Genomic DNA, 18,408 nt, shown 5'->3' on the forward strand with positions numbered 1-18,408 from the left:
TACATAGGCCACAACAGAAAACCAGCAAATATTCCTTGCCTGTCTACTGTCAAGAGGAGTGTAACAGAAGAAAAACATGTTCCTGTTATATAAGCAGTTAGTTTAGCTATAGTCAACATACATAAAAGAACTGGAATAGTTGTTGGGTAAGTTGGAGGCCCTCGGGTGGCTATCCTTACAAAAGGGGGAAGGTGACAGAGGTAGACCATGGGGTACAGCAGCAACGGAATAAAGAGGGTGCAGTATGGGGATAAAATAAAATACACAAGAGGGCTCTTGCACAACCAGTGATGAAAATGGGCATTATGACTAATTGAATACACTTGCACCTGGGGTAAAAATTAAAAAGGTGAATTGTTGGAACAATTCTAGAATGCTACAAAATAGCATTGTCATGTGGCATGGTATAGACTGTCAGCACAAATAATTCAGAAAAGGGAGAGATTTGAATATAGAATAGTGCGAGGTGAATATGCTAACCACTGCACTATGGAAACCCCTCTGTAGCATATAGAATAGTGTGGAAATCCTTTGTGGAGATGATTTGCACTGAGCCTTGAAAGGGTGGAATTTAGACAAAGGTTTCAAGAGATTGGAGTGCAGGTCAGTTTTGTTTTGTCACAAAATCTCTAGACCTTGTCATTGTGCTTGCCGGTGTTTAGGGTTTGTTGAGAGTATGCCAGCCTTCCAGAATGTCATGAATGAAAACTCATAGAGACTGAAATTAGCGTGGTTTGAGGATGAAGGAAAAATGAGTTTAGTTTGCTCAATTACTCCTGCCAATGAAGGGTAGAAGAGGCACAAATAAAGTGATCTTTAAAAACTCACCCGTATGGTGTTTTTCTATGACATGTACAATCATATACTTTTATGTGTATAAACCCCCTCTTCCTTGATCTTTTTTGTGAGCAACCCAAGATGGAAAGGCAGCTTTCTGTCAAAGTTCATTTTGTCAAAGATAGTCAAGAGCTGTGAAACCAAGTGTTCACATACTGAGTTTTTAAAAAGTTTATTATTTTGCCCTGACCTCTCATTTCCTAACCATTATCTCAAACGGCCCTTGGAAATAGGAAGGAAATGGTGTGCTCATTCTATCAATGCTGAAAGTGAGGCAGAGATGGGGTTGTGCAAGGTGACAGCTGGTGAGATGGTTAGAAGAGTTAGTAGGAGAAGCTATGGCTTTAGGCTTAGTCTGTTCAACTACTGGGTGCACCAGTAAGGCACATGAGACTTCAGTCACAATCTGTTATTCCAGGGCTAAATAACATATCCTACTAAGTAAACAAAATAAACATCCTATTATTTTTAACACCTATTATTATTTTAACACTGAAGTATAGTTGATGTACTGTGGTCTGCACATATTTAAAGTATACAATTTGATACATTTTGACATATATGGCCACACTTGCGAAACCATTAGACAATAGAGCAAACATATCCATCAGTCCCCAAAGTTCCTTTGTGCCCCTTGTAATTACTTGCCCTGCCTACCCCGGCCCAGGCAACCAATGATGTACTTTCTGTTACTATAGATTTGTTTGCATTTTCTAGGGTTTATACAAATGAAATTCATAGTTTATATACAGATGCTGCTGGTGGGAATGTAAAATAATCTATACAACTGATTTGAAAAACAGTTCGGCAATTTCTTAAAAGTTAAACATGCACCTACCATATGATCCAGCCATTCTAGTCCTAGGTATGTTCCCAAGAGAAATGAAAACATATGTCCATACAAGGACTTGTAAATGAATGTTCATAAAAGCTTTTACATAATAGTGCCAAACTGTAAAAAACCCAAATGTCCACAACAGATGAATGAAATAAACAAAATGTAGAATATTCCACATAATGGAGTATTACTCAGCAACTAAAAGGAATGATCTATTGATACATGCAACAACATGGATGAATCTAAAAATAAAGAAACCAGAGCATCGGAATTTAGATTCTTTCTTTTTTAGGAGATTTTAAATTAAAAATTCAATTTCTTTAATGGTTATAGTATATCAAGATAGTCTGTTTCATCTTTTTTTAGTTTTGGTTGAGTTTTAGGAGTGTGTGGCTTTCAAGAATTGATTAATTTTCTAAGTTATCAAATTTATGAATGTAAATTACATTCAGAGTAACTATGGAAAGATAGGAATTTAGTGCCATTGTATTACCTGTAAAATCATTATTTCTGTATATTGTCTCTGTTCCCCTTTTTAGTCTGTTACTTTTGGGCTCTCTCTTCACTTACAGGATCCCTTTTAATATTTCTTGCAGGGCTGGTTTAGTGATCACAAATTCTTTTAGTTTAGTTTCTGTTTGTCCTGGAACATCTTTATCTCTCCTTCCATTCTGAATGACAGCCTTGCTGGATAAAGTATTCTTGGCTGCATGTTTTTCTCATTTAGTACCCTGAATATATCATGCCAGTCCTTTCTGGCCTGCCAGGTCTCTGGATAGGTCTGCTGCCAGCCTAATGTTTCTACCATTGTAGGTTAAGAAGCTTTTGCCTCGAGTTGCTTTCAGGATTTTCCTTTTATCTCTGAAATTTGCAAGCTTCACTAGTATATGTCAGCATGTTGGTCTATTATTATTTTTGAGGAGGGTTCTCTCTACCTTTTGGACTTGAATACCTGCTCCCTTCCCCAGATTAGGGAAGTTCTCAGTTATGATTTGCTCAAATATACCTTCTGTCCGTCTCTCTTTCTTCTTCCTCTGGGACCCCAATAATTCTAATATTGTTTCACTTTATGGTAGTGCTGATTTCTGAAGTCTCCCCTCACGGTCCATTAGTTTTTCTCTTTTCCTCAGCTTCCTTCCTTTCCAGCATCTTGTCTTCTATGTCACTGACTCTTCAGCCTCATTTACCCTAGCTGTTGGAGCATCCAATTTAGACAGCATCTCAGTTAAAGCATTTTTAATTTTGGCCTGATTAGATTTATTTCTGCACTAAGCGTTTCTGTAGTGTCTTTTATGCTTTTTTCAAGCCCAGCTTTATCATAGTTATCCTGAATTCCAGCTCTGACATTTTACTTATATCCATATCATTAGATCTGTGGCAGACACTATTACCTCTGGTTCTTTCCTTTGTTGTGAATTCCTCCTTCTAGTCATTTTGGCCAGGGAAGAATGGACAAATGAGAGAACAAAATAAAAAATATCAACCAGAACCCAAGCGAAATACACACCAGACAAATCCAAAGAGGTCAGAAACCAAAAAATAAAAGGAAAAAAAAAGGGGGGGAGGAGAAAAGAGAGAATATAATCTTCCAGGTGGACAAAACAGGGTGATCCACTTGGTCCTGGGTGTATTTTGGTCTGTTTGTTAGAAGACACTAAATCCCAAAATTGTAAAGAAAGCAAAACTCATACATATATATACAAAAATAAATTGAATACAGGGAAAGGAAGACAAAAATGAAGAATATAAAATGTAAATGTAAAAATGAAAGTTAAAAAAAGACTTAAAAACAAAGAGTTGATAAAGTAAGAAACTAGTTGAAAAGGAAAAAAAGAAAAGGAAAATTTTAAACTGAAAGATAAAAGAATCATGAGAAGAAAACCCTCAAATTCTATATACTATTAGAATATTGCTGGAGTTTTGCAGTTCTGTGTGCTTGGTAAAGTTGGTATTCCCCTGATGTTCCAGCTGGTCCTCTGGGGAAGGGGCTAATTCTCAGGTGTCTTTGCCTAGGTGGAGTGGCACCACCCTTGCCAGGGGGCAGGGCTCTGTGTAAGCTGCTTGGGTTGTTCTATGTTGCTTTTGTTCCCTGAAGCCTTTCTGGGCCACTTTAGAGGATGAAAATAAACATGGTGGCATCCCAATCTCCAGCCCCGGAGCTAAAAGATCATTACCCTTGCTGTTCAGTACACCCTCAGGGAAAAGCAGTCTTTGTGTGCATCAAACTCTTCAGACTTCTGTGGTGTGACTTGTGCCATTCCTCCAGGAGGAGGAAGGAGGAGGATTGCCATGGGCCTATTGTGGGGAAGGCGGAGGGTCACCATGTTTCTGCCTTTTGCAGGTCCCCTACATGGAGTGCAGTCGCTGGATTGTGCCCTGGTTTGCGGTTTATGGCAAACCGAGCTGAGAGCCCCTTCCCAGGATTGCTGACCGTAGCTGGTTTCCCCACTCTGATGCTTGGGAACTCTGCTGGCTCAGGCATCCCCGTTCTTTCTGTGACCCTGGAGATCCTGAGACCACATGGTCTCACCTAAGATTTTGTCCTGCTTCACCACCTGAGCGCCTTTCAGGCAGGGACGTCTCTAATTGGAGCAGACTTCTAAAAGTTCCTATTTTGTGTTCCGGAGCTATATCACTTTCTGGTAGCTGGTTTAGGGGAGCTCCCTCGCCCCCCTCCGCCATTTATCTTCCGATATATCCCCTCTGATTCACTTCTCCGCACCTCCTACCTTGCAAAAAGTGGTTGCTTTTCTACGTGTAGAATTCCACCAATTCTTTTCTTACATCTCAGGTTGAATTCATAGGTGTTCAGAATGATTTGATAGTTATCTAAATTCAAGGAACCAGATGAAACAAGGTCCCCTACTCTTCTGCCATCTTGCCTCTCATTATCTTTTTAATGGCTGCTTGATTTCTAGTGAGTTCTTTCATTCTATCAAATTTTTTTTTCTTTTTCAAAGAACCACTGCTTTTAAAATTTTCTCTATTGTTTTCCTATTTTCAATTTCATTGATCTCTGTTCTTTATTCTTATCCTCCTTTTGCTCACTTTTGGTTTATTTTGTTCTTCTTTTTCTAGCTTCTTGAGGTAGGAACTTAGGTTATTATGTTGAGACCTCTCTTAATCTTTTTTTATAACCATATTCTAATAAACATCTATGTCTTCCTTCTTAGCATCCCAACTGTTCATTCTAATATTATTTGCCATTGCCTCATAAAAGTCGGTAAGTATACTCTTTAGGAAAAAAAAAAAAGCATAAAACAAATAAAATCTTATAATGATTTATTATTTATTTACTTATTTGACAGAGAGAGACACAGCGAGAGCAGGAACACAAGCAGGGGGAGTGGGAGAGGGAGAAGCAGGCTCACCGCTGAGCAGAGAGCCCAATGCAGGGCTCGATACCAGGACCCTGGGATCATGAACTGAGCCAAAGGCAGATGCTTAACGACTGAGCCACCCAGGTGCCCCTTATAATGATTTTTTAAAAGGTCAGGTCATGATCCCGGAGTCCTGGGATCGAGCCCCGCATCGGGCTCCCTGCTCCGCGGACAGCTTGCTTCTCCCTCTCCCACTCCCCCTGCTTGTGTTTCCTCTCTCGCTGTGTCTCTGTCAAATAAATAAATAAATAAAATCTTTAAAAAAATAAAAGATTTATATTTATTATTTGAGTGGGGGCAGGGATGGGCAGAGGGAGAGGGAGAGAGAGAATCTCAAGCAGACCCCCTGCTGAGCATGGAGCCCAATGCAGGGCTCCATCCCATGACCCTGAGATCATAACCTGTGTCAAAATCAAGAGCCAGATGCTTAACCTGTAAGCAGCCATGTTTTAATATTTTTATTGGCTACACTGAACATGGAATTCAGAAAATGCTAATTTTTTTAAAATTAAGGTATCACTGACAGATAACATATTAGTTTTAGGTGTATATAATGCTTGAATATTTATATATATTATTGTGAAATGATCACCAAAGTCTAGTTAACATCTGTCACCACACAGTTATAAAATTTTTTTTCTTGTGATGAGAACTTTTAAGATCTACTCTTAGTAACTTTCAGATATAGTCACCATGCTTTACATTATATCCCCATTACATGATATCCCCATGACTTATTTATAACTGGAACTTTGTACCTTTTGATCCCCTTCATCCATTTCATCCACCCTTACCCTCCTCCTCATGCAACCACCAATCTCCTCTGTATCTATAAACAGCAAAAGAATGAAAGTCCTTATTGTGTTATGAAAATTTTTCTCCCATTTCTTTCCGCCTTTAGATACCTAAGACACTAGTAACCACTAGTCATTTGGGTTAAATCATTCTTCAGAAGCAGTATATTCAACTGAAAAGAAATGCTTAAGGAGCCAGATCTACGGAATGGCCTCTAATAGTCACTCATTATGTTGTATCCAAACATTGTTAATCCTGATGAACAAGATAAACCCATTTCCTTTCACATATATCAAAAGGATACTGGGAAAGGAAGGAAAAAGATTTTACTGGAAGAGGTTTTATTATAAGTTTTTAAGGTTTGGGGCGCCTGGGTGGCTCAGTAGTTAAGCGTCTGACTTTGGCTCAGGTCATAATTCCAGGGTCCTGGGATCGAGCCCCGTATCAGGCTCCCTGCTCTGTGGGAAGCCTGCTTCTCCCTCTCCCATTCCCCTGCTGCTTGTGTTCCCCCTCTTGCTATGTCTCTCTCTGTCAAATAAATAAAAAATCTTTAAAAAAAAAGTTTTTAAGGTTTCTGAATTGAAGTATATGAAAAGAAAATGAATAGATTATATGAAAACACTCAGACCATATTAAATGTCAAAACAAAACAGCACAAAGTTTTGAAAATACTATAAAATTTAATATTTCAAATAAATAAATATACATTATGCAACCTTCAGTAGGATCCATTATCATTACATAAAAACACTGATATGTGTGTATATCTTCTAGGAATGTAAAAATTACATAGTTGTTGACTTCTAAAAGGCAAGCCACCTATCACATATTTAAGAAAGCATTAATAAATTCATTACCTAATCTTATACAAATGTTTTATATTTGCTAAAGCCTACCACAATGCATAGGGTGCAAATGTTGGCCAACTACTTCTTTTATGTTAGACAGTTTGTTTTTTAAACATTAAGATAGCTGAGAGAATCAACTTTACAGAGCTTAGCTTTTCTCAGGTATCTGACTTGTAGGAGGAGAAAGAGAAGTCCAGTGAAGTTATGAGGAATCACGCTGTTACTTTTCTAAAATGAAAAAATAAAAACATCTCATTTGATGACAATACACTTACAAGTCAAAATGGGCTCTAATACAAATGTATGGGAAGAGGTTTTGAAGAATAAATTGGATAACCCAGGGGAGGATCAGCTGCTTGTACTGTAAGGTTTCTTAAAAGTAGTGGATGAGCTTGTATACTATATCGCTCCTCATCATCGTTTGTGGCATAAAGCAATTCCCATGACAGATTGGCCCACTGACCTCTAACAGCTTCAGCATTTAACTTCCCAACTTGGATCAACAATTCTTGAAGGGTAAGTACTCTCCCAGTGTAAACTCCCTTTAAAGTATAAAAGGGGGGTGGGGGAGGAGAAGAAAAAGTTATATTCAGGCCTTCACATTTTATTTATAAACTTAGAGAAAAATTCCATTGTAGTTAGGCAAACTTAAACAGAAAATGGTGTATTAAAATATACACATGAGTTACTTGTCTTCAGAATCAAGAATCACCTCTATTCGGTAGCTCTCTGAATAAGCTTGAAATGACAGCCATTCATTCAATAACCCAAACAGCAAAATCTCATCTACTTCTCTTTCCTTCTCTATTCCTTCACCCCATCTGGCCTCAACAATGCATAAGTCATAAATAGTAGACAGTGGACAATCATACAATAGGCTCTTTTTAAAAGTTTTATTGAGATATAATTCACATTCCATACAATTTACTCATGTAAAGTATATAATTCAATAGTTTTTTTAGTATATTCAAATATATATATCTCCACAATTTTAGAACATTTTCATGATCTCAAAAAGAAACTTGTGCTCTTTAGCTATTACTCTATCCCTTCATTCTCCCAGTCATAAGCAACCACTAATGTACTTTCTATCTCTATAGTTTTGCCTTTGATGGAATTATCATATGAATGGAATCATAATGGTCTTTTGTGACTGGCTTTTTTAACTTAACATAATATTTTCAAGGCTCATTAATGTTGTAGCATATATCAATATTTTATTCCTTTTTATGGTGGATAAGCCACATTGTATGTATGGATATTCCATACATATTCCATTGTATGGATAAACCACAATTTGCTTATTGATTCATCAGTTGATGGATAGTTTGGTTGTTTCCACCTTTTGTCAGTTATGAATAATGCTGCTATAAACATCCATGTACAAGTTTCTATGTGGATCTATGCTTTCATTTCTCTTGGGTATATACCTAGGAGTGGAATTACTGAGTCACATGGTAACTCTAACTTTAATCATTTAAGAAACTGCCAAAATATTTTCCAAATGGTTGTACCATTTTACATTTCTGCCAGCACTGTATTAGAGTTCTAATTCTCCATATCCCCACCAATACTTATTTGACTTTTTGATTTCAGCCATTGTAGTATATGTCCTTGTATGAAGTGTTATCTCATTGTGGTTTTGGTTTGCATTGCTCTCATGACAAATGATATTGAACATCTTTTCATGGGCTTATTTATTGTGCCATTTGTATATCTCCTTTGAAGAAATATCTATAGAGATCCTTTGCTCATATTTTAAATAAAAATGTCTTTTTTATTATTGCATTGTAAGGGTTCTTTAAATATCCTAGCAACAAGTCCCTTATCAGATATATGCAAATATTTTTCCCATTCTGTGAGTTGTCTTTTTACTTTCTTGATTATATCTTTTGAAGCACAAAAGTTTTTACTTTTGATTAAGTCCTATCTATTTTTGTTTTGTTTTCTTTTCATGTTTTTGGTGTTATATCTCAGAATCCACTTCCATATATGAAATCATACAGATTCACTCTTATGTTCTCTTCTATGATTTTTACGGTGTTAGCTCTTATATTTAGGTTTTTGATTTATTTTGAGTTCATTTTTGTATATAGTATGAAGTAACGGCCTGCAGTTGGTTGAATGGTATCCCTCAAAGAAGATATATCTCAGCCTCAATCCATGGTACCTGTAAATCTTGTTCGAAATATGTCTTTGCAGGTGTAATTAAGAATCTTGAGATGAGATCATCCTCAATTTAGGTGGCCCTAAATACAGTGGTTGGTGTCCTTAGAAAGGGACGGGAGAACTGACATAGGGGGATATAGGAAAGGTGTCCATGTGAAGACAGAAATAGAGATTGGAGTTATGCTGTCACAAGCCAAGGAATACCAGGAGTCACCAGCCGCTGGAAGAGGCAAGATTCTCCCCTAAAGCCTCTGTACAGAGATTGGCCCTGCTGGCATCTTGATTTCAAGCTTTTGGCCTCCAGAACTGTGAGAGAATAAATTTGTATTGTTTTAAGCCACCCAGTTTGCAGTAATTTGTTGCAGCAGCTCTGAAAACTAATACAGGGTCCAATGACCTTCTTTTGAATGTGGCTATCTGTCTCAACACCATTTGTTGAAAAGACTATTCTTTCCCCTTAGAATGGTCTTGGCACCCTTGTTAAAATCAGTTGATCATAGCCATATGGATTTATTTCTAGATTTTGATTCAATTTCATTGATTTTTATCTCTATCTTTATGCTATTGCCATACTGTCTTAATTACTGTTGGTTTGTAAAAAGTTACGAAATTTGTGTTAGTCTGATAGTTTTGTTTAAGATTGTTCTGTATAGGGGTGCCTGGGTGGCTCAGTTGTTAAGTGTCTGCCTTCGGCTCAGGTCATGATCCCAGGGTCCTGGGATCGAGTCCGGCATCGGACTCCCTGCTCCGCGGGAAGCCTGCTTCTCCCTCTCCCTCTGCCCCTGCTTGTGTTCCCTCTCTCGATGTCTCTCTCTGTCAAATAAATAAAATCTTAAAAAAAAAAAAAAAGATTGTTCTGTATATTCAGGGTCCTTTGAAATTCCATACAAATTTTAGAATCAGCTTGCCAATATCACAAAAAAGCCAGCTGAGATTCTGATAGGGATTGTACTGAATCTGTGAATCAACTGGGGAGTATTGTTGTATCATTTTGAGCCATGAACATGGGATGTTTTTTCATTTTATTAAATCTTAAATTATTCCTTTCAACAATGTTTCATAGTTTTCAGAGAACATGTTTCGTGCTTTTCTTGTTAAATTTCTTCCTATTATTAAGTAGAATTGTTTTCTTAACTTCATTTTTAGATTGTTCATTCCTAGCGTATGGAAATACAATAGATTTTTTTATGTTTATCTTGTATCCTGTAACCATGCTGAACTTACTAGTTTTAAGTTTTTTAGAGGATTCCTTAGATTTTTCTATATGCAAGATCATGCTATCTGTGAACAGAGATAATTTCACTTCTTCTTTTCTAATCTGAGTATCTCTTTTTTCTTGCTTAATTACCTTGGCTAGAATCTCTAATATGATGTTTAATAAAAATGGTGAATGAAATCCTTGTCTTATTACTGATCTTAAGGGAAGCATTCAGCTTTTCACCAATAAGTATGATGTTAACTGTGGGTTTTTCATAGATGCCTTTATCAAATTGATGAAACTCCTTGCTATTCCTAGTTTAATTATTTTTAGTATGAAAGGGTATTGGATTTTGTCAAATGCTTTTTCTGTGTCTACTGAGATGATTACATGTTCTTTTTTTTTAATTCAATTGATATGGTATATTACATTAATTGGTTTTTCGATGTTAAAGAAACCTTGAATTCCTGGGATAAATACCACTTGGTCATGGGGTATAATTCTTTTTATACGTGGCTGGATTCAGTTTGCTATTATTTTGTTACAAATTTCTGCATCCACCTTGATAAAAGATATTAGTCTGTAGTTTTCCCTCCTTGTAATGTTTTTATATGCTTTTGGTATCAGGGTAATACAGGCTTTAGAAAATGCATTGGTTAGTGCTTTTACTTCTATTTTTTTGGGAAGAGTTTGTGAAGAACTGGTATTAGTCTTTAAAATACTTGTGTGGGGGGGGGTGCGCCTGGGTGGCTCAATCATTAAGTGTCTGCCTTCAGCTCAGGTCATGATTCCAGGGTCCTGGGATCAAGCCTGGCATCAGGCTCCCTGCTCAGCAGGAAGCCTGCTTCTCCCTCTACCACTCCTCCTGCTTGTGTTCTCTCTCTCGCTGTCTCTCTGTGTCAAATAAATAAAATCTTAAAATAAAATAAAATAAAATAAAATACTTGGTAGAATTGTGTAACAAAACAAATTTCAGATTTTTTTTACAGTTAGTATTTTGATTACTAATTCAATCTCTTTAGTTGTTATAGATCTGTTCAGATTGTCTATTTCTTCTTGAGTCAGTTTTGGTAGTTTGTATTTGTAGGAATTTGTCCATTTCATCTAAGTTATATAATTCACTGGCATACAAGTATTCACAGTATTCCTTTATAATCATTTTTATTTCTATAAGGTCAGTAGTAATGTCTCTCTTTTTTTCATTTTCTATTTCATAATAACCTTTCTTATCTTTATTAATTTCTTTCTTCTGTTTTCTTTAAGTTTAGTTTACTCTTCTCTTTCCAGTGTTATAAGGTAGAAGGTTAAGCATTGATTTGAAATCTTCTTTTTAAATAGGCATTTTAAAGCTATGAATTTTCCTCTAAAGACTGCTTTAATTGCATCTCACAAGTTTTGGTATACTGTGTCTTCTTGTCATTCATCTCAATGTATATTCTCATTTCTTCTTTGATCACTAGCGACTTAGGCATGTGTTGTTTAATTTCCACATATCTGCTAGTTTCCTCAATATCTTTCTCTTACCGATTTTTAATTTCATTTCCTTCTGGTCAGAGGATAAACTTTTTAGTATTTCAATCCTTTGAAATGTATTGTTTGTTTTATGTATTAGCATATGATTTATCCTGGAGAATGTTCCATGTACACTTCAGAAGAATGTATATCCTATTGTTTTTAGGTGGAATATTCTATAGATGTCTGTTTGGTGTTTTGGGTTTATAGTGTTGTTCAAGCATTCTGTTTTCTGTTGATCTTCTGCCTATTTGTTCTATCTATGACTGAAAGTAGGGTTTTGAAGTCTTAAATTATTATTGTTGAATTGTCTATTTCTCTCTTCATTTCTGTCAATTTTCCTTCATATATTTTGGTGGTTCATTGTTAGCTGCGTATATAATTGTTCTAGCTCCCTGATGGACTGATGCTTTTATCACTATAAAATGTCCTTCTTAATCTCTAATAACATTTTCTATTTCAAAGTCTATTATTTTCTGACAATAGTATAGGTACTCCAGCTTTCTTGTTGTTGCTGCTTGCCTGATATGCCTTTTTCACCCTTTTACTTTCAGTTTGTTTGTTTTTTAAAGATTTTATTTATTTATTTGACAGAGAGAGACACAGCAAGAGAGGGAACACAAGCAGGGGGAGTAGGAGAGGGAGAAGCAGGCTTCTCCACGGAGCAGGGAGCCCAATGCGGGATCATGACCTGAGCCGAAGGCAGACGCTTAATGACTGAGCCACCCAGGCGCCCCTTCAGTTTGTTCTTTTATCCAGTCTGACAATCTCTGCCTTTCAACTGTTTAATCTTTTAATGTTACTATTGATATAGCAGGATTTAAGTCTGTCATTTTCCTTTTGTCTTCTATATCTCAACTTTTTTTTGTCTCTCTAGTCCTCTTTCACTGCTTTCTTTTGCATTGAGTGTATATCTTCTAATAAAGAATTTTAATTTAATGATTTTTTTCACTTAAAATAAGTTATTTCCTCAGTGGTTGCTCTAGGGCTTGCCATAAATAACTTATCAGAATCAGCATTAGTTTACACTAATTCTGGTGAGATAAGAAACAATAATCCTGTATAATTCTATTCTCCTTTTGCCCCTTTTTGTGGTATTGTTATACATATTACATCTATAATGTTTCAAGCCTAATAGTATATTGTTATAATTACCATTTTACATACTTTTATGTCTTTTAAAGAAACTGAAAGGGAACAAGTATATATTTATTGCTTTTGCTACATTAACTTCTTATCATTTCTGGTTCTCCTTTATTCCTATGGATTCAAGTTATCATCTGGAATCATTTCTTTTGCTTAATACAACTTTGTTTCCACTGACTTCCATTCTGCAATTATTGGCAAATATATCACACTTCTATATGATACAGGCCTAACAATACATTGATATCAGGAAGCATGATGCTTCCAGCTTTGATCTTTCTCAAGATTGCTTTGGATATTAGAGGTCTTTTGTGGTTCCATATAAATTTTAGGATTGTCTGTTTATTTCTGTGAAAAATGCCACTGGAATTTTGGTAGGAATTGCAGTGAATCTGTAGGCTGCTTTGGGTAGTATGCACATTTTAATAGTACTAATTCTTCCAATCCATCTTTCCATTTGTGTCTTCTTCAATTTCTTGAATCAATGTCTTACAGTTTTCAATGTACAGGTCTTTCACTTCCTTGGTTAAACTTACTCCAAGGTATTTTATTTTTTTGATGTAATTGTAAATTATTTTCTTAACTTCTTTTTCTGATAGCTTGTTATTGGTGTATAGAAACACAACAGATTTGTGTGTAGTGATTTTGTATCCTGTTAACTTTACTAAATTCGCTTATTATTCCTAAGTTTTTTGGTAGAGTACTTAGGACTTTTTATATATAATATCATTTCATCTACAAATAGTGAGAGTTTTAATTCTTCCTTTCCAAATTGGATGACTTTATTTCTTTTTCTTGCCTAATTGCTGGGGCAGGACTTACAATACTATGTTGAATAAAAGTGGCAAGAGTGGCATCCTTGTCTTGTTCCTAATCATACAGGAAAAGCTTTCAGCTTTTCACCATTGAGTATGATGTTAGCTGTGGGCTGTCATATGTGACCTTATTATTGAGGTATTTTCCTTCTATATCCACTTTGTTTTCTTCTTTAAGCATGGTTTCTTTCTTTTTTTTTTTTTAAGATTTTATTTATTTATTTGACAGAGAGAGACACAGCGAGAGAGGGAACACAAGCAGGGGGAGGGGGAGAGGGAGAAGCAGGCTTCTCGCAGAGCAGGGAGCCTGATGTGGGGCTCCATTCCAGGACCCTGGGACCATGACCCAAGCCCAAGGCAGATGCCCAACGACTGAGCCACCCAGGCACCCCTAAGCATGGTTTCTTTCAGTCCTTTGAACATTTTTATAATGGCTACTTTGAAATCTTTGTTAAACCTGACATCTAATCACTCAGAGGCAATTTTCCCCCCTGGTGTTTGGGTCTGACTTTCCTGTTTCTTTTTATGTCCTATAATTTGTGTTCAATACTGGACATTTTATATAACACCGCCACAATTCTGAGCATTGACCCCTGCCCTCCCCCACCCCAGGGCTTGTTATTTATTTGCTTATTAGTTTAGTAAGTGGCTGGATGACTTTAGTGAAGTTAATCCCTACTTCCCCCACAAGTGTGAAGCCTTTGATTTTGGTTCCTCAGGGACTGCAGCCTTGTGAATGTCCACAGTTACCATGAGATGGCAGTGGTTTTAGCAGGGTTCTCTTCATCTATTAATTGCTCACACCCAGCTGCTAAGCTCCAATGATTACCAGGTGGTTGCTTTATGTTTTCAACAATGACCTGGGAAGTGAATTGTTTCATAGACTGATCCAATTAAACGTGGGCACATTTTTTGACCCCAGGAGGGCTCTTCTCTACTGTTTCTTTCCCTGGTTCTATTTACCTATTCAGCTTACAGTTTAGTTTATGTCTCTAACAAATTTACCAGTAGCCCCTTAATTACTCTTTACCACAAGCTCCATTGTTTTTGAGAGCATCTTAGGTGTCAATGTATCCACACTGTTGCAAGTAAAATAATTTCCTTTGGGAGACATTTAGAGTTCTCCCTCTGTTTTTAATGGTCTGCTTCCCCCACTGGGCAAAATGTCTTAGCCAGAGCTCCGTATCTGGGGGTGAGACAATGGCATGCTTCTCTCCGAGAGACACCTCTGCTTTAGGAGGTAGAAGGGGAGCAGTAACCTCAGGTCTTCTTGGCTTGCCTCTCCCAGTGTGGAACCTCCACCTTCCAAGGAGGTAAGGGTGGCCAGGGCCCCATTATTCTCAGTGGCACCAACTCCAGAGTAAAGCCTCTATCCAAAGAGATGGGTTGGCCAGAAAGGAATTCTCATCTCTTAACTACACATACCCAGAACCCAGCCTCAGAACAGGTAGCTGGAGGTAAGAGAAAAAATGTGAAGCCCTGACTCTCCCAGGAAAACAGTCTTCCAACTAGGAGCTGCAATGAGAGGAGACCCTTCTTGTTTAGATCAGTCTGAGGAGTTTCTGTCTTGTTGAGTTGGGAAGGAATAGTCTCTCACTATTCTTCCTGGGTTTTAGTTGAAACTTTTGAATAAATGTTTCTTCATTTGCATATGCCCTTAGGACCATTTCCAAGTCTTTAAATGGTTGTTTTTTAAAACCAACTTTCATTATTTTTGATGGGGAGCACATCTATGGAGCTGCAATGCCAGATATGAAACCTACAATGAGCGTGTAACATTGAATCACATTGTGCACACCTGATGACAGTTTAAACGTAATGAGAACAGCTACTAATTTCTTTAAAAAAAAAAAGTTATTCCCTATTTGGAGTCTCTGAATTTTCACAGGTCAGATTTGCTTCAGATAAAACACTGATATCAGCAAAAGGAGTATTTTGTCACTTACAATTTTTCTTCTAGGAGTCAAATCCAAAGTGATAATTCATGACTCAAATTTGGCATAGGAATATAATCCATTCAGTCAAAGATGTTATAGAAAATTAAGTTTACTTGGTTATCTTATAGGTCAGTTACTGCACAATGGCTACACATTTTTAATTAGCTCATATTAGGTTTGCAAAAGTAAATAATCAGTCATTCTAGGATTGTACTCTGTTGGCCATAAAGTCACAAAATGCCTTAATGATACGATTAATATATCCAGAATGTTCTATCACTTACACTTAGTTCAAATACTTTAGTTCTTTAAGGTCAATATATGAAAATGTTTAAAAACACATTTTTAACCTTACCATATTAGGGTCATATCCCAGAGAAAACAAGTATGGTTTTTCTTGTAAAATTGCTTCCTTCCACTTTTCATCAGATACCAAACCAATGTACCAGTCAGTTTCATATTCTTCAAGGCAGTTAATCAGCTCTTTAAAGTCTTCAATTGGACCTAAGCTTGCTTTATCAATCATTAGTTTCAGAGTATACCTTGAAAATGGAGAAACAAAGAACTTTAGAATTTTTAATAAAATTTATAAAATCAACTTTATAGATGAATAGTTTGTTCAATCGATATTTGTAAGACATTGCACTAAAATCATACATATTTCAGATAAAAAGATCAGGGAGAAATGATGGAGTGAAGTGAAAGTGAAGAAATCCAATAAGCCATATGAAAAATAGGTTCTCCACATAAATAAAAAGGAAGTAGAAATTAAAATGTACTCCTGATATACTCACAGTACACACTAAGCATTTTTTTTTTCATTTTTAGGAAAGTGATTATTTTCTGTAGTTAGAAATGAAGACGTATCTCCTTCTAGGTTAAAAAAAATCAATATTTTTCTGTCAGTCATAGTTTATGTATAATCAAAATGAATTACCTGAAAGCTTTTAGTGCTAGCTGGAACAGTTCTGGCTTTTCTGTGAGCCAATCCAAGGCAAGAGACCAAGGCAAAACACCACTGTAAACTCTCAATATATGACCAGGACTGGGAACCATATTGTCTACTCCAAATAAACTAAAATAACAAGTCATTACTGCATGAACATAAAAGTCTTTTAAAACTTCGTCCTTTGCAATTTCTTCCAGTACATTTGAAGCATTTTGTTCTGAATGAAAACATTCCAACTGCCTTAAAACAAATTGGTACCACTCTTCTGGAAATAATGAGCTCATCTCCCTCATTTTGGAATTAGGCAAACAGTTAGATGTCCATTCTTCAGGTAAGCTTAACAAGTGAGAATGAGAACAACTGAATTCCACGAGAGGGATATATGCCACATCTTTTTGTTTTCCTTTGTCAACAACAGGGTATCCCAATATAACTGACTTGTAAAGACTGTTTTCAGGAACTGTGCCTATAGAATGATCACCAACCCCCTGTGATTCTACTGATCCTGGAATAGGCAAATTTATACCTGATACAACTTTTAATTGATCTTTTTCTTCTTTTCCTTTTCTGATAGTTGGCTCATCACCAAAAACATTATCATCAGACCAATCATCCAAAATTTCTGAATTTAAACTATCTGTGTCTTCTGGGGATTGGGTTTGTGGTGAAGCATTCAAAGCAGGCAGGATTATTAGAGATGCTTTCCCTTTATTTTCAGTTTTGTGAACAACCTCCTGCACGCTGGGCTTTCTGGAGCAGTACTGGACGAGTATCCACACAAGTACTTTGATAAGGTCACCTTTAAATTCTTTTAAACTATCATGAGAATCGATTATGCCAGATAGAACATTCCTGGCATCAGAATAGAGTTTTACTGGCAAAACAATACAGGGTGTCAAGACATTTCCAAAGTGTTCATTCAGAGGACATATTCTTGAATATTCTTGTTCAAAGGCACTTTGAAAAACTTCATCAACTCTTTGAGCTTCAGCAGTATGACAGGATGTCTCTTGCAATTCTAGCCCCTAAAGAAGAAATAAGAGGTCCTTGAGCTTATGACCCTTATTACACAGAGAAAAGCAACTACTTTTGTATATTCCCATTGGTTGGATTCTCATAATGAAAATATGGAAAATGCAAAAAAGTTTCTTTAACTGAAGAGCTACACCTTTACTCAAACTTACTGGCACTTTAACACACTTGATGCTGCATACAGAGATGAAAAATTATGCTATCTTAAAAGAAATTATAGACATGCCACTAGAAATTGGCAAAACAATTTAATTGGCTATGACCATAATTTTGAAAGACTGTATGTATAGTGAAGGTTGAATCACACTTACAAAAAACTTTTTTTTTTAGGTTTTATTTATTTATTTGACAGAGACAGAGGGAGAGAGAGTGAGAGAGCACAAGCAGGGAGGGTGGCAGAGGGAGAGGGAGAAGCAGGCTCCCGCTGAGCAGGGAGCCTGAGGCAGGGCCTGATCCCAGGACCCTGAGATCATGACCCCAGCTGAAGGCAGATGCTTAACTGACTGAGCCACCCTGGTGTCCCCCAAAACTGTTTTAAATATAAAATTTTTTTGGAGGGCAAAGGCAAAATTGGAATTATGTAGCCTATACAGTAGTTTTGTATCCTACTTTATATGACAGCATTATTATACTGTATGGATATGCCATAATTTATTCAATCATTTTCTTGTTCCAGTTTTTTTATTATAATAACATTATCATCATACAGATTTATGTATTTGGTTACTGTCTGTCTCCTCCAACTATAATGTAAATTCCATAAAGCAGCTCTCTTTTGGTTACTACTATGTCTGCAGTGCCTAAGCCAGTCCTTGACACAGTACTGGTATGCAACAAATATATGTTGATAGAATGAATACCATGAATGTGTTTTTATTTATTTTTTAAAGATTTATCATTTGAGGGGGGTAAGGGTAGGAGAGGGAGAGAGTCCCAAGCAGACTCTGTGCCC

The 18,408-nt window shown here is 36.5% G+C and overlaps 1 protein-coding gene across 1 annotated transcript in view; it reads right to left on the minus strand.

Moving 5' to 3' along the window:
* Window positions 1-6,456: 6,456 nt before the first annotated feature.
* PCNX4 (pecanex 4) overlaps window positions 6,457-18,408 on the minus strand; it is a 40,696-nt gene continuing 28,744 nt past the window's right edge. The window contains exons 9-11 of the mRNA XM_044917930.1: window positions 16,413-17,449; window positions 15,831-16,017; window positions 6,457-7,240 (exon numbers count right to left, since the gene is read on the minus strand). Of these exons, the coding sequence (XP_044773865.1) occupies window positions 6,989-7,240; window positions 15,831-16,017; window positions 16,413-17,449 (1,476 nt within the window). The 3' untranslated portion in view covers window positions 6,457-6,988. The remainder of the gene's footprint in view (window positions 7,241-15,830; window positions 16,018-16,412; window positions 17,450-18,408) is intronic.

Source organism: Neomonachus schauinslandi, chromosome 9 (assembly GCF_002201575.2).
Source record: "Neomonachus schauinslandi chromosome 9, ASM220157v2, whole genome shotgun sequence".
Lineage (NCBI taxonomy): Eukaryota > Metazoa > Chordata > Mammalia > Carnivora > Phocidae > Neomonachus > Neomonachus schauinslandi.